Raw genomic sequence first — 15,995 nt, 5'->3', positions numbered from 1 at the left:
CACAGGTGACTCATAGTAAGAACAGTCTCACTGCATCAGTACGGTTGGGTTGTTGCAGGGTTGAAGTGATACTCAGGGACTGGTGTCTTGTCGTATCACTAGAGAACAACAAGAGGGAATGGCCTCCAGTTGTGCCAGGGGGCATTCAGTTTGGATATTAGGAAAAATTTATTCTCTGAAAGGGTGGTCAGGTGTTGGAACTGTCTGCCCAGGGGGTGGTTGAGTCACAGTCTGTGGAGGTGTTCAGGAAACATCTGGATGTTGTACTGAGGGCCATGGTTTAGTGAGGAAATATTGATGATAGCTGGATGGTTGGAGTGGATGATCACAGAGGTCTTTTCCTGCCTTGGTGCTTCTGTGATTCCGTGTTGCAGTTTGTGTGGGTCTGGGAAGCTGGTGGGGCTCTGGGTAAGAGATGCCCAGGTACTTAAAAATCCCAGTTGTGAGGGTCTGTATGTGGAACGTAGGAATGCTTAGAAAGGGAATTAAGGATTCTTCCAGTAGAAGTAGTTGCTATATGGTGGGACAGGACCCCAAGGGGAGTAATTCTTCCCCTCTGCTCAGTACTGGGGAGAACACTGTTATGTGGCAGCACTCAGTTTGACACGTCCCCTGTCATGACCAGAGAGCCACCTGGGTGGAGAGAAGGCTGGAGCTTGTTTTGTAAAAGGCAAGAAGGAGCTGGTTGTGCATGGGACAAAATAGCTGAGGGGGATCTAGCTGCTCTTCCATCTCTACAGCAGGCAATAGACAGTATAGAATCCAGTATCTGTTGGAGTGACAGAGTGAAAGGATGAGAGACAGGGGTTAGAGGTTGCATCAGGGGATGTTATAGCTAAATGTAAGGGAAAAAATCCTTCAAATGATGGTAGTCAAGCACTGGAGCAAGCTGTCCAGGCTGGCTGTAGACTCTGTCTTCAGAGATGTATTAAACCTGACAGGAAGCTCAAGTGTGTCTGTGAATTGACCTGTCTGGTTATGATTGAAGGAGTCAGTAAAGCAGCAAGCTGAATTTTGGTTTTATTGGAGGGTAAAGTACATGAGGAGACAGAAAAGAAGGATATTGCTGTTATTTCTGACGCTATTAAGAACAGCTCTGAGGTTTTCTTGGCTGCCACCCTTGAGAATTCTGCCATTCTTTCTAGCAGATCTGTGGCCTGCGCCTGAAGAGAGTTTTTCTTATTCCTAGTCTCTTATCTTGTAAAGAGTAAGTTACTGAAGGGACAGTGAATTGATCTTAACAGTATTTGTTCTTTGCCAGTGGTTTTGATTTCCCTTTAGAAGCTCATATGTCTTCATAAAATAGAAAGAGCTCCAGCTGTACTGCTGAATCCAATAATAATAATAAAAAAAATTGTTGGATACTTTTAAAAGTAATAATTTCCTAGGGTGCTATCTGTGCAGCTATCAGTTAGGCCGCCTTCCTGGTGTTCTGTAGTTCTCAAAGGATTAAATCCTCTCATATGATATCACCTGTTGATAGTTGTGGTGTCTTAATGGAGTTATTTTCCCAGGTATTGCAGTTTTGGGCACATATTAAGAAAATGGGCCGAGCTATAGCTGCAATGAAATACTGATGGCTGAAAGCTGTTTTTCCCCCTTTTCATCCAGCACAGGATGAGTCTGCATCAGTTGTTTCAGTATCTGAGGAGTAGGCATTGGACTGAATGACGGTAGCTTAGTCTTACTCTGAGACAGATGGATGTGATGTTAGTGAGAGAAAAAAAATCTGTAGCTGACAACTGGTGTGAGTCTGTCCTGCTGATCCATCGTTTGAGTTAACTGTTCTGAGTGCTCGGAGCTAGGGCTCCAATGTAATTCTTTTTGCTGTATGGACCTGCATTTGTGTCTGCCCTGGGTTACTGCAGGAAGCTCAGCTGAAGATGCTGACTGCAGAGTCCATGTGGAGGCCTGTCAGGCACACTGTGAGCTTTTTATTTTCTTCCCAAGTGACTTTTACAGGAGAGAGAGCTGTTCATGATGTAGTTCTCTGCCATCTGCCTGTCTGATTTTAATGGGCCTGAACCCCCTGTGTGAAGTGTTTGAGAGAATTGCCTAGATTGGGTTAGTGCAGAAGTAGCCCCTGCGTGGGGAGAACATAGTGACTGTTGCTAGTCCAAGGAAGTAAAGAGTTGTTCAACAGATCATTGAGAGTGGCAGACATCAGAGTCATTCTGATTACTGGCTGTTAGGCTGATCCTTGGTTTTCTGGGTACTTCTGTTGTGTTGTTTCTTGATGAGAAGGAGGAGAGGCCACAGGTGAGTAGGGATAGTAAGTTCTGCCTTGCTGCCAAATACCATTTGCTCCCAGCTTCTGTGCAGCAACTGCCACCAGCTCTCTATCAGGGCTGCAGTAGCCTAACTCTGTATTTGAGCCAGCAACAGCTGTTTGCTGCTCTCCCAGCTTCTGCAGAAGTAACAGCCCTGCTCTCTGTGTTGGGAGCAACAGTTGTCTCTTCCAGCTTTGCTGTGTAACAACTGCCTGGATCTCTGTAGCAGGTGCAGGAGGAGCATTTTCAGCAGCAGCTGCCGCCAGATGGGGAAGTCAGCTGCTTTCCTGTGATGTGGAGGTAGGCTAAAGCCTTGACTGGTGAGATGGGGGGGGTCACAGAGGTTCTCAAAATCCAGATGCAGCTGTTAGGGCTGCCAAGGTCAGACCACCCTGCAAGGAATTAGAAGTGTGAGTCTACTGCCATGTATTATTGCTTTCTGTAAGCACCGCCTGGGTTTGTCTTGGATGCCTGGAACTGTCTTCCCTTCAGTTGAATTATCTCCTCAGTGATTATTTTTCCCCATTTAACAGTGATTCAGGTTACTTTCCCAGTTAAAGAAAGATAGGCCTCCTGATGGATAGCTCTGAAACTTTGCATGGGTAAGCTCTCCATCAGTAACTAAGGTGATGGTTAAGCTGTAAAGCTATGTGAAAAATGTTTGGAGGAGAGCTGTGGAACTTGGAACTTTACTGTATGCAAATCTAAATCTGGCTGATAGAAACACCTGGTCTGGAACTGCAAGGTGCTGAGAGAGTTATTTAACATTCAGTAGTTTTTATCTTCAGAATCTGTTCTTGTGCGTTCAGTAAAATACAGCAGTTTATTCATTTTCACATTCATTTTCCTCTTGTGTGGTCTGAAAAACCCAGGAGAAGACTGTTTGGTCTCTGCAAAAATGCTATAGCTGCTATGAAGGGTAAAAATGCTGTTCTAGATTTAGAGGAAATCCAGAGAAGAGAAGGCACTCTTCCTAATGTTTTCTTTCCCTTTGTCCTTTGGTTAAATTCTTGGATTTCTTTTTGATGTATAAATGTTTGCGAACCAGTAGATGTGGAAGGTTTTACCTTTTCTCTGGTTATTTAAGTTCTAGATTTTACTTGGAGGATGTGCTTGTTGTTGCTTAGTACTTTTATTTATTTTATTTAGTACTTTGCTGGTAGGAATTTTCTTCTGAGATGTTTAATGCCTTCTATTAAGCAGGTCTCTCACAAAAATAAATCTGAATAAAAATCAGTTAATCTCTAAATTAAAGTGAAAAAATTCTCATCGTACTTCTAGCTGCTTAATAATAAAGGTATGCTTTTGCTTTTCAGAGTTTGTATACTTTGCAGTGGCTTGAATTTTTTTCCTTTTTCTGTTAGAATTCAACTTTTTTCCCCCCCCATTCAATTTAGTTTGATTTTTATTTTTGCTTGGGTAGAAAGAGAGGCATAAAAATAAATAAAAGCCATGCTTTATGTGTTGTAAAGAAGTTAGCCCTGTCATTCTTAGTCTGGCTTCCTAAAGAAGTAATGCATATGAATGAGGTCATGGTGCCCAGGTGTCCTCACAAATAACTTCTGAACCCAAGTACTCGTACCAATTAAATTCTTCCAGATTTCATCAAAATCCAACAAGGTAACATGGAAATAAGTCAATAAAATAAATAAATAAAAGACTTCATAAATATTCTAGTCATTGGGAAAGCTTAAATCAGCCCTTGTAATGAATGAGAGACAAACCCATAAGGAACCAGACTTTATTAACTTTGTGGCTCACAGAACCTGTTGCTTCCCTGTGTGCATCTTCCAGAGGAAAACAAAAGCTGGTGTCAGCCAGGCTGTGCTGGGACTCATCCTGCCTTCCAGAAGCCCTTGATGTCAGGGCTGTCAGTGAGGCCTTGTCTTGGGTGCTTCATCTTAGGGAAAATCATCTGGTTTGAACCTCAGTGATTTTCTTGACTTTATAATGCAGGAAACAAACTCTTTTTTCTTTTTTTTTCTTTTTTTTTATTTTTTAAATTTTCTTAATGAATTTTAGACCAGTGATGGAGTGTGACTTGAGACAGCTTGTAGTGTCTGCATCGATTCTCCTTCCACATTAAAATGTTTATCTGAAATCCTACTCTGCTTCTACTGTGGCATTAAAGCATGCGAAGGAAGTTTATAAAACATCATCTTTGTGGTTTACGTTAATCAGTGGCCTTCCTACAGCAATCCATTGTTGTGATTCCAGAATGTTTGTTTTCCCTTTTATTAGCACCTAACAAAACTAACAAAAGTAATCAATCTGAAAAGTGAAATCTCAACGTTGTTTTGTAAATTGTCCAGACTTTAAGTGTGTTTCACTTGGTTATCAATGGAACCTCAGACCGTCACTTTGGTGGAAGTTTGTCAGAGTACATTGCAGCAGAACACTGCAGCAGAGCTGTCAGCATCACTTTCAGAATGGCCTCATGGCTTTAAGTACTTGCTCTTGTGCTCCATTCTCTGCCATTTCTCTCTTTTAATGCTTAAAGGAAAGCAATAAGTCTTTGGAATCTTTGCTTCTGCTATTGATTCTGTTCTATTACTGTTAAACTATATATTTAAAAAACCCCTATTTTATATGATATATTGAAAGAAATTTATATAAAAGTTTTATATACCTGCATGATAGAACAGAAGGAACACGGTTGTGGCTGAGATCTTGTAAAAGATGAGCGGGACGTCCTCTTGCATTTGGAGCTGAGTTCAATTTACAGTACCATTTTGATGGGTTTTAGCACTATTTTAGTTGCTGTTGTATTAGATGACTCAAACTACATAAAACCAGAGTATAGTGATGGAACAACATTCATCCATTTTATCTGAAAGTAAATGTTTCATTATACAGACTTCATTTTAAATAGTTTCACAAGGTTCCTCATCTGTATGACACTGAGCAAAAAGACTCACTTGCCTCCTTTTCCTCCACTTAGAAGTGCTGTGTAACACCCACAGCGCGTAGGGCTAAAACACATTGGTGGTGGAGGCAGTAGAGTTGGTTTTGGTTTGAGACAAAGACACTCCAACCACCCCAGACTTACCATTTTAAATATTTTTGTGGTCCCTTTTAAGGGAGCACGAATGTTTCAGAACTGCCAACACAGAATTCTCAAAGCACCTTTATGAGACAGCACTGTTGTCCTAATTTTGCAAATAACTACCTTTGTCTTGCTTCCTTAAGTGGCTTGTTCAAGGTTACACAGGAGTCCTCTGGTGGAGGAGGGAATTATACTCTAATCTGTGGTGTTTAAAGCTCTCCTAGCAGAAATCAAAACCCTATTTGTTTCTTGTCATTCTACTGAAATTAATTCTAAGTATTAATGCTCGCTTTGATCAATGCTTTTAATTCATTTTACTGCTTCTTTTTCTTTCTAGGCTTGTACTGGTATAGAAAATATCGATGAAGCTATAACTTTGCTTGAACAAAATAACTGGGATTTAGTGGTAAGTATTCTAATATTCAGATGAACAGTGGTGTGACATCCTGCTGGGACAGCTATTGTCTTTGTTTCAAAGTTGTATGGCTGACAAGTTACGTGCTAGGAAGGCTTTATTCATAGCTCTTGCTTGTATCATGACGTTGCAAAATAAAGACTTGATATAGTTTGTCCAATGCTAAATTTAAACTATGAAACCAGAAAGCATTTGCAAAAGTATAAATTAAAATTTTAGTCATTAATGTTTTTAAACAGGAAAGCATAACTGTGTGTTGGCAGAATGGTACAATTTAAAACACCCTTAGTCACAGTAGTTTGTTGTGACACAGTGTGGGCTGGGCTGTTTTGCAACTTAAAGTATTTGTTATATGAAGGCAAGGAGTGGTGTTACACATTCTTTCTGGGTTGTAATATGATGCATTCAAGTTGGATATGATTTTGGGGTGGCTTGTAGATTGCAAGGTTGTATGCATTACAATAAATAATAGCAGGTAATGCTGAATGAGAGAATTGTGATGGAAAAAAGTGTTAAGAACAATAAAGAGGAGTTGTTTTATTATTTATTTACTTTCTTTTGAGGCTCCAGAATGAGTGAAAAGGGAGTGAAGTATTTACAACTATGATAATACCTTTATGTTCTTCATCTTATTAGTGATGATTAAATGATCTAGAAGTGAGATGGAATAGGAAAAGAAGTAATGTCCCAAAAATACATGCTTAAAAAACACATAGAAAGCATGAAAGGAAAAAAGGTTTAGGATGGAAGAGGTACTTCAGTGTCTACAAAGGGGAATGGTAAGTGGTGGAAGAAAAAAAATGAATTGGAGTGGGTAGGAGTGACAAAAGTACCCTAAGCTCCTGTCATTAATAGGACATTGGCTCTCTCTTACTAAGAGCAGACTGGTTGTAGGAAAGGGAGTGGATGCTAAATTATGCAGAAGAGTGAAGAAAGGAGTTTCTATGTTGAGAGAATTAAACATCTTGTTGTTAGGCAGGGGATTTCAGCATTTCAAAAGTCAGAACAGCACATGAAAAAAGTTCCCAACTGAAGAGCAACCCGGGGACTCCTTATTTTAAAAAGATTTGAATGAAATTGTAAAATAATAATTCTTTATCTGCTTACTGCGTAGGTATTATAGGTAAAAATGACAATATAAATGTATCTTAAACGTTGTATGAAGGGAATAAAAGTGAGTATGTAGAAGAAGTATGTAAAAGTCCCAAGTATGTCTTTTTTGAATTGTTTCTGATATATATTCAAGGTAAATGACCTATTAATACAGAAATTTCCAGTTTGCTTCTTTAACATACATGATATGGACTTTCTTGTATACGAAGTTATTACATACGTGGTAACTCTGCTGTCCTGATATCCTGTACATAAAATCTAGACAGAAGAGATTTTTTTTTTGTATGAAAACAGGATTCACTGTTAGATTTTTCTCTACTTTTGTTCAATATGAGCATTTCTGTTGTTACTCCTTCCGTTGTTTTTATTTCATTTTTCTTCCCAATAGATATGGCAACGTGGGTACTGCTTAGTGTAACACTTTAAGAGGAAAGTCAGTTTAATCGAAATTAAGGTGGAGTTATCCCATGTTCACTGTATTCATCATGTGTATAATAATATATTAGGGAAAAATCTCATAAAAATCTGTTTTCTATTCAAAATAAACTCTGAAAAGGCCTCTGTGCCTTCCTGCTGTGCTTAGCTCTGTTATTCTGTGTTTGAAGCACGGTATAATTTCATTGAAACCAGCAGGTTAGTGCACCTGGCAACGTGATGACTTGCAGTTCCTTTCTTACAAAGCTTCCAAGAATCAGCTGACAAAAAACCATTTCTGTATCTTGGAACAAGGAAATTGTATGTTTTGAACATCTGTTTTTAAAAAAGCTTCAACTCTCAACTGTAGGGTTTTCTGTTTTTGTTTTAATGCATAACTTATACAGAAGATGATTTGGTTTGGCTTAGTTTTTTAATAGAAATATGCATTTTGTTTAGACTTTATTCTTGTGTTTTCTTCTCTGTGATGTCCTTTGGAAAGAAAGAAGTAAAAAAAAGCAAGAAAAACTGAGCAAAATGAGAGAGGGCTCTAACATTTTTCTTCTCTGTTTCTGTTGGAAATGCCATTTAAGATGGGATTCCTGGTCAGAAGGTGGTCCACTGCCTCTTGACAGTTACAGTGCATTTTTTTATGTCTTTTGCTACTTTCTAAGCATTAACTTAGTTCTTTTTTTATAATGTGTAGTAAATTTCAGTGCAAGCTGGTAAGGACGAAAACACTGGAGATGACTTTTGTCTTTTTTATTCTTCCAACTGATTTGCCCTGCAGAAACATTGATGTATCTCTCTGTATTTTCCAAGTGACATTTCTATATCCCTGAGCAAACTCATATGAATGCTATGTATCTTATGGAAGTTCTGTGCAGCTAAGCATTGGCAAAGATGACCGGCTATTCTTAAAGCAATGGGTTAATAAATCCATTGTTATTATTTGCTTTTGAATGCCCTAATCTCATGTAAAGCAGGCGTTTCTTCCCTTTCTGTATATTTTCTACATTGAAGACTGTGGAATGCAGACCTATAGTAGTTGTAAGAGTGGTATGACTTTCCATATAGTGTTGTGCACTTCTATCTATTAAGGAAAAGTAGACACACAGGAAAAATATACAAAGAACTCCAGCAACTAATAGTTAGGGAGACAATTAAGATTCTTAGTTTGTGGAATGCAGAATTAGAGTGTTTCTTTGTACCTCAGTAACGTGTGGAAGATCACCTCTGTCGTGGTAGCCCAGTTTCTTTGGTATTGTCAATCAATACTCTTTACTTGCTGTTAAAGTGTAATATTTCCTCAGTATGTGTGAAGAGATCTATACCTTCCATCCCTTCGGTATTTTAGCAAATGTGATGGTTAACTGGCAAATTGTCAGCTTCCTATGCACTAAAGGGATTATGCTAATCTAAAATAATTTGATTTGTTTCATTACTATTGATTTAATTTTTCTAATAGGAAATGCCTGCTTTATTCTCTGGAGCATAACAAAGGAATTGCATTGCTGTATTTTGACTGCTTTGGCTGCATCGAACAAGTTTAATTTAAACTTAAGTTTTAATATCTGGCCAGAAATGCAGCTGAGCAGATTTTTGTTTAGGTGAAACGTTCACATCAACATTGTCAAGTCATGTAGGCAACGTGTCTTCTTTCTGAATAGATAGAATGTAGTTACTGAATAAATGAGCTCCTTGAACTTTGTCTCGCATAGTGAAAGCAAAGGGACTAGAAAACTTCGATTTCATTTCATGAAGAAAAAGCTCTGTTTCTCGTAAGAGATAATTTTTAGTGCTCTGAGAACAACAAAAAATCAGGACCTGGGTTAACAGTAGTGCCTGAGTATTACTTTAGCTGTGTGCATGCATTACCCACCTGCCTTACATTTCACAAATGCTTATTTTCAAAGGATTCTACCTCTGGATTGGCAGTCTGCATGTGGATTGCTTAGCGTTAATTTGTCCTTAAACATTGCAATTTAAGAGCAAATTTTAGAGTATATTAATAGTTAAGTGGCTGGTAATTGGTGTTTTAAGATATCTGAAAGTAGTTTGCAGTGTATTACTCTATAACTAGTTGAACTGAAAATTGCATACATCTTCTAAATGTGTGTTTGACAAGCAATTAGTCTGTCATGAAATCATGCTGGGAATGTATGAGTAGGAGTAAAATGAAGTAATTTATTTAATTTGAGAACCAGCATCTGCAGATTCTGTGACTGTTTTGCAAGCGAACCTTAATGTGAAAGACTTGGACCATGGTAAGCTGGGAGTCATCCGGACCCACCAGGCTTTCAGAGCGGGGTATTTTGAAAAACAATATAAATATTTTACTATTGAGTATCTTAATTGTGTTCTGTCCTAGTTTTATTTCAGTAAACTATCTGATCCTCAAAGACCTGGTTGGTGCAGTGCCAGAACCACAGCCTTGTCTGAAACGTGGGCTGAAACACTGTAGTCAAGTTGTATGCTGCATACTTGAGCTCTGCATTTTCTGGCTTCCAAAATAAGCTAAAAGTTGTATAAATATTCTTTATTATTGATTAGTGATTAAGCAGTCTGTTGACTACAGTGAGAGTAACTTGGATTCTATCAGGACGTTTCGTGTTATGCCTTTTTCAGTAAAAGCGACCTTATTCTACATACAGTGCTTCCAGGATTTTTAAAAGTCATGTTGTGTCATGAGATTTTATCTACATTCTACCTTTGTAATACTCACTGGGAACTGGCATGCCACAACAATGAGCAGTTTTAAAGTTGCACAAAAAGTGTATTATCTTGGGGTAGCCATCCCCAACCTTTCCCTGTTAGTGTTGCTGTTCAAATTTACATAAAACACTTTGGAGAGGGATAGAAGTATGGGAGCTCAGAATACAGATTTTTTTTCTCTGTTTTATCGGTTTCTCTTGTTGTCTAGTTTAGTGTTTTAAGGAGTAACAAAATATGCTTTGATATCAAGCATAAGCTTTTGTTTCTGTCATGTTAGGAGATGAAGCAGTGTTAGTGTAAAAATGTGTGACGTTAATCAGTAGAGCCAAAGTATGTGTATATGTGTCAGAAATCAGCAGATATATCATAACCCTCTCTTTTCCCATGCATATATATGATTTTTAATTGGATAATTGTGGAGTAGGTTCCTTTCCTTTTTTCTTCTGTTGACAATAGTGTTTTGATACTGATCAATAACCTTCTTTATGTGCTCATGTTTTTTATTTTCATTACACCATAAAAATGCATCCATTTGTGAATCTGAGATTGAGCTTTATTTGTGGAGTTATGCAGTAACAATATGCAATTAAAGGACCGTGTAGATGTGGGTTTTTTTTTTCCCCAGGATTATGGGAGTGTATCTAACTGTTGAAAGGCTTCCTACTGCATTTCAGTATGTTGTATGAGCTACAGGAACAAGTTTGTTGAAGCCACCAAAGAAGTGGGGAAAAGTGGGAAACCACATCTTGAGCGCTAATTGCAAACTATTTCAACGCTCGCTCTCTTGCTGATGATGTGAATCATCTGTACGAATATATTCATGTGGCATTTTTGATGAAATGCTAATTTTTTGCTTTATTAGTAATTCTATTGTTTCACAGCTTTTCATGAAGTATATTTGTTATAAAGAAAGCGAGCTGAAATAAAGCAGAATGCATAGAAAGACTTTTCATTGTAGTTCAATTACAGCTTTTGGTTAAATCTTAACCACGATGGGGACAAATGCTGGCATTTGGTAAGAACTGTGGGTGTAACTTAACGTCTAGCGCTTGGAAATACTTTGAGACTGGTGAAGCTGGGGAAATGCCAGCAAGTATAATGCAAACTGCAGGAAAAGGCTCACTCTTTTCTCTGCTTTGTACAGCCTGGTGATGGTAACAAAGGTAGAGGTTGCTCCTGTTAATTTACTGCTGGGGCATAGTAAGTAACCATTAAGAAGATTTAAATATTAGTGCATTCATATAAAAATCCAAACCGAATAATAATTTTTGTAACTTGAGCCCAAAACAGACATTACTCATTGAAATAGTAGTTTTAAAGTATTTGTGTAGGAAGGTGATAGCGAATCTTGCCTGTAAATGTGTCTGGTCTAAAATGACTTATGTTTGTGCAGAACATTTTACAGTATTTCACATTTAGGCTGATACAGATTTAACAGGCAAGATTAGGCAGTTGTGTAAAGCTGGGCAGAAGCCATGTTTGTTTGCTTGGGAATCTCATGATACACTCCCAGTGTCTGAGTGCAAAAAGAAGTGATTCTATTACTGCTGATTTCAGTAAGCCTTCGTTTTATTAATCCAATTTGTGTGAGTTATTTGACAAGTATTTGCTGTATGTTTTTGTCAGTGTTAGTGAGTAAAACGCTTCCGGTTTGTTCCCAATTTTTCCACTTTATATGGTTATAATCAGATCACAGCAGAAGTTTCTAGGTACATGTAATTTTAATATAGAGTTGGCTAAACTGGTAGTTTTAGGGGGTCAGAACAAATATTTTGACATAACACCATGTTAAATATACAATAGGTAGAAAAAGCAAGGTGAGCAGGATAGCCACAGAATGCACAACTTTGTTCTTGTATTCTTCCAGGCATTTTAAAACAAATGTAGAGTATGGCATGTAACATTTGGGAAAGAATATTGCTTTTTGAGAGCTGTAATAAATGGTTTCTTTTATCAAAGATAGCTCTAGCTGAAGTTCATAGAGAGTTAAAGATATGGATCATGAGGGCATAATGTTTCTTAGTATGGAGTAAAGCAAAAAAAAATGTAATTATGAGAAATTCTTTCACGTCAAGCTGACAGAATACCAGAGAATTAGAAGAAAATGCCCTAAGCAACATGCTTTCTTCTGCTCAGAGATGTTTTCTGATATCCAGTTTCAGAAAGCTGATTGTGAGTCATACTTCTCAAGATTCATTTCATTCAAGGAAAATGCTTGGGTTGTTTCCCGAAGAGAATCCATAACTCTTGCATTTCAGGCTGGATCCCACCTGCTCTTGGTTTTCATTGAGGTAAAAGTCTGAATGTGGAAAGTTTTTAAAGGATCTGCGTGGTAGGGTCTGTATCTGGCAGCCAAAACAGTTGTGTGGAATGGAGACTAGAATGAAGTGACAAGAGGTGGCTGAGGAAGCTCTTCTCCCATCTCAGCTGTTGGGAGAGTCTTTGGCTGTGCTCATTTGGGCCTGATTTTAGCACTGAAGGTAATTTATCTAAGTATCACTTGTAAATTGTGGAGTAAAATGAAGAGGAAGGAATTCCCAGTCTGGTTTGTGCACGCAGTCAGTTGATGTATGTAAACCTCTGCTTCTAAATAATATAATTATCAAATCTGGTCTATTTTCAATACTAGGGATAACCACTGAGTATTTTAAGCTCAGGAGATAAGTTTGTACTATCTTAAATGACGCATCTTTTCATCATTTCCTCCCTCCAGGATGAGAGACACCATGAGATGTACTTAATTATTTTTTAATGGTCAGTACCATAAGTCTGTGTTTTGAGAGAAGTCATCAATATTATTATTTCATCAGGTTAATAAAAAAGGCTGGTCTTGTTTTTTTCCCCCTCTAAAACTGTTTTGTACCAGTGGAAGATAGATTAGTCAGTTCTGAATACATGTGACTATTTCAGTGAATATTCCCCTGAGGAAAGGCTTTACATTTAAGAGTCTGCTTCACAACGTTCTTCAAGCACTTAAACAATTCTAGTCTGTTGAGTACTACTGAGTTCCTGGGTTGCCCAAACTTTTAATGGCTTTAATAACCTCTTATTAATCCTATTGCTCCACTGGATTTAATGTATTTTGATACTGTAATTTGGAAACTTGCTGTTGTGAAGCTAGTGCCAGAAAAAAGTATTGTTACTTTGACCTTTGTAATTGGCACTCGTCAGTCCAGTATTGTCATATTCTTGTCTTTCCATTCTCTGAATGAACAAGATTCTTAGTCATAGTTCTCAGTATGACTTAACGCTGTTAGATGAAGGAGACTCAGTGTTGTAATATTGGAACTTCTGGATGTCTGTCTAGTCAAAATTGAGACAGTTTAAATCAGGTTATGCTGGACTTAGTGAATTCTTAAGTAATTTCAGTTCTTGGATTTATGAAAGTCTCTAAGCAAAATATATAAATAAAGAATAACTGAATTTGGCTCAAAATTTCCTAAATAATTTGTGAAGTAAGCACGTACTGCTGCTTCCCCGGTAACATCCTGAAGCTGAAGAAATGTTCTGAGCCAGACATGCATCTTTATCTAATAACCCATGAGCAGATTTACTGCACCTGTTATATATTTCACTTGAAGCAGTTTTAATATCTTTAACTACTGCGTATTAGTCACACGTGCTGGTTTTGATGCTTAGATGATCCCTGCTTGGAAAGACAAAAGAAATACTTTTGAATGGTAGTTTCATTGCACAGAGCTGATCCTCTCCCATAGGGGACTGATGCTGTGGAAGAAGAGTCTGGAACAGCCTTAATGTGTTTGCTTATTAATTAGTTCTTAGTAGCAACATTGCTGCTATCCTAAAGTGGGTGGTTGTTCCCATTTCTTTGTAGTGTCCACCTATAGATGTCTCGTAAGAACATTAACGTTTATGCAGTATCTACATCTGCACTGCCACCATTTGTCATCTACATATACTTAGTTTTTCATTTTTCTTAATAAGCAGTGCACAGACTGTTTTTAAGGTGTTTGGTTAATAGAGGTCTTTCCATCAAAAACATACGTAGTGCTGCTGCTGTTTTTTCTTAGTGTTGTGCTCCTTCGATGTTATCAAGTTTACAGAACTGGGGGCTTTAAAACTGAATAACACATTTGTTCAAGAAAATTGCTTGGAGCCTCTATCGTATTTAGCCCCTCAGATTAGGCTTAGAAAAAAATGAGCTGATTTAATCCTCCAAGATTGAGACATGAGCTTTGACAGAAGAAGTGTGCAGGTGCCCTGCTGTGCTGTATTTCTTCATTGCTGAAGCAGTTTCTTTTTCTCCAGGTTGTTACTGATCCTGTGGTGCAAGAACCTCTGTTTGGTTTTCATATCCCACAGATGCAAAATAAAGGATGTTTTTATCTCTTGACTGACTTGTGTATCTTGCTGAAGAGTATTGGGGCTGATACAGAAAAGCCTGAACAAACCAGAACCTCCCACTTTTTCCTGGAGGTTTATTAGATGAACATGATCAAGAGCTGTGTATAACTGCAAAAACCACACTGATGATAAACGAGACACATTAAAAAGAATCTTCTGGTTTTTACCATGCATGATGGATAAACTAATTTAAAACGTGTTCTGGTAGGAAGCTGTTTTCACTGTAATTTGATACAGCCTTGTGGGTAGTTGCTGTAGCTTATAGATACCTCCAATTCTTCTTTGTGTCTTTTTCTGCTGTCTTTGTGTAATGTTTTGCACATCTTGTTACGGTATCAAAGTTACTTTGAGTTCAGTAGTAATACTTTGACTTCAGTTGTTAACCATTGTTTATTAACTGTTAACAGAAACTGTAAAAATTGATGCTTATGTATTCAGAGAAGAAACATAAAATTTTTAAATCTTGGTTTATTCTACCTATATGTTTATTGGATGCTTCTTGTTTAAGCCACATCTGTAAATACTGATTTGTAAAAATGGTGGTTGTATGATTAGATTGTGGTTGGACTCAGTGATCTTTAAAGTCTTTTCCAACCTGAGTGATTCTTTGTTTCTATGATTTGACAACAGTCCATAGTCACAGTGTTTGACTTAATCCTCATGTAGTACCAAGGAGTCTGAGCTTCTAAATTTCAGATTTATCTTCATCAAGGACCAGTCACTCCTCAGGTAAACAGGCTAGCAGATCAGGTGTATCTGACACATGAGAATGGATGTTAGTCATATTAGAAGTCCTGGTAGTTTGATTATTGGGGGTATTTCAGTGGTTCTGTGGCACATGGTTGTGCTTTGGAGGTTGGACTTATCTAGAAGATGCCAGGCTTGCAGCGCTGCTATACAGCCTAGGGTAGGCCTGATGCTTCTGGGAGACATGAGCTTCTCTGTGTACGTGCTGTCTGGCTGCCTTGTCTGCAGACAGCTCAGTGAGTCTGAAAACTGTCGTCTTAGTGTGTGCATGTACAAAGTGTTAGATTTACTGAGCATGGGCTGTTTATTCCTTTGCACTACACCTGGGAAATCTATTGCACCGATACAGGAGCTTGAGTATCAGTTCACGTTCACTTTCACTTAAATATGTTTTTCATTTTAAGAAGGTACTTTAGTGACAGTGTTGTTTACCAAGGGTATTTACTGAATGGAGAACGTTTTGTGGCATATTTTAAAGCAAACCAATCACTTTTAAAAGCAAAATATAGGGGCCTGTCCTGATTGATTTTTTTTCTTCTGCATACTTGATTGAAAGCTTATTTTCTCTTTTCAGGCAGCTATAAATGGTGTAATACCACAAGAAAATGGCATTCTGCAAAGGTAAGTACAGAGGGATGGAGTATACATACATGCTGTGTAGTAGTTACATTTTTGTTTCTGAATCCCAAGGTGATGAGATAATTCTCCTTTTAAAGCAGTTTTTTGAGCCTCAAATTCAATTCCTGACAAAGCTGATTTCACAATTAATTTTTCCCATACTGGTAAAGAACAAGCTCAACTGTCTATTTGAATTACTTTTTATTTTATATTCATTGTTAGGTCATTAACTGCTGGTAGAAATTATGCTGGGTAAAAATAAGCTTCTCCCTTCTAAAACTAGCTTTACTGA

At 37.8% G+C, this 15,995-nt stretch overlaps 1 protein-coding gene across 3 annotated transcripts in view; it reads left to right on the top strand.

Moving 5' to 3' along the window:
* FAF1 (Fas associated factor 1) overlaps positions 1-15,995 on the top strand; it is a 129,810-nt gene that overhangs the window by 9,926 nt on the left and 103,889 nt on the right. For all 3 annotated transcript variants that reach the window (XM_015870465.2, XM_015870466.2, XM_015870467.2), the window contains exons 2-3: positions 5,654-5,722; positions 15,660-15,706. In XM_015870465.2, coding sequence (XP_015725951.1) covers positions 5,654-5,722; positions 15,660-15,706 — 116 coding nt within the window. The remainder of the gene's footprint in view (positions 1-5,653; positions 5,723-15,659; positions 15,707-15,995) is intronic.

This window comes from Coturnix japonica, chromosome 8 (assembly GCF_001577835.2).
Source record: "Coturnix japonica isolate 7356 chromosome 8, Coturnix japonica 2.1, whole genome shotgun sequence".
Lineage (NCBI taxonomy): Eukaryota > Metazoa > Chordata > Aves > Galliformes > Phasianidae > Coturnix > Coturnix japonica.
Note: the sequence above shows the minus strand (reverse complement) of the source record. Positions and strands in the feature narration are given on the sequence as shown.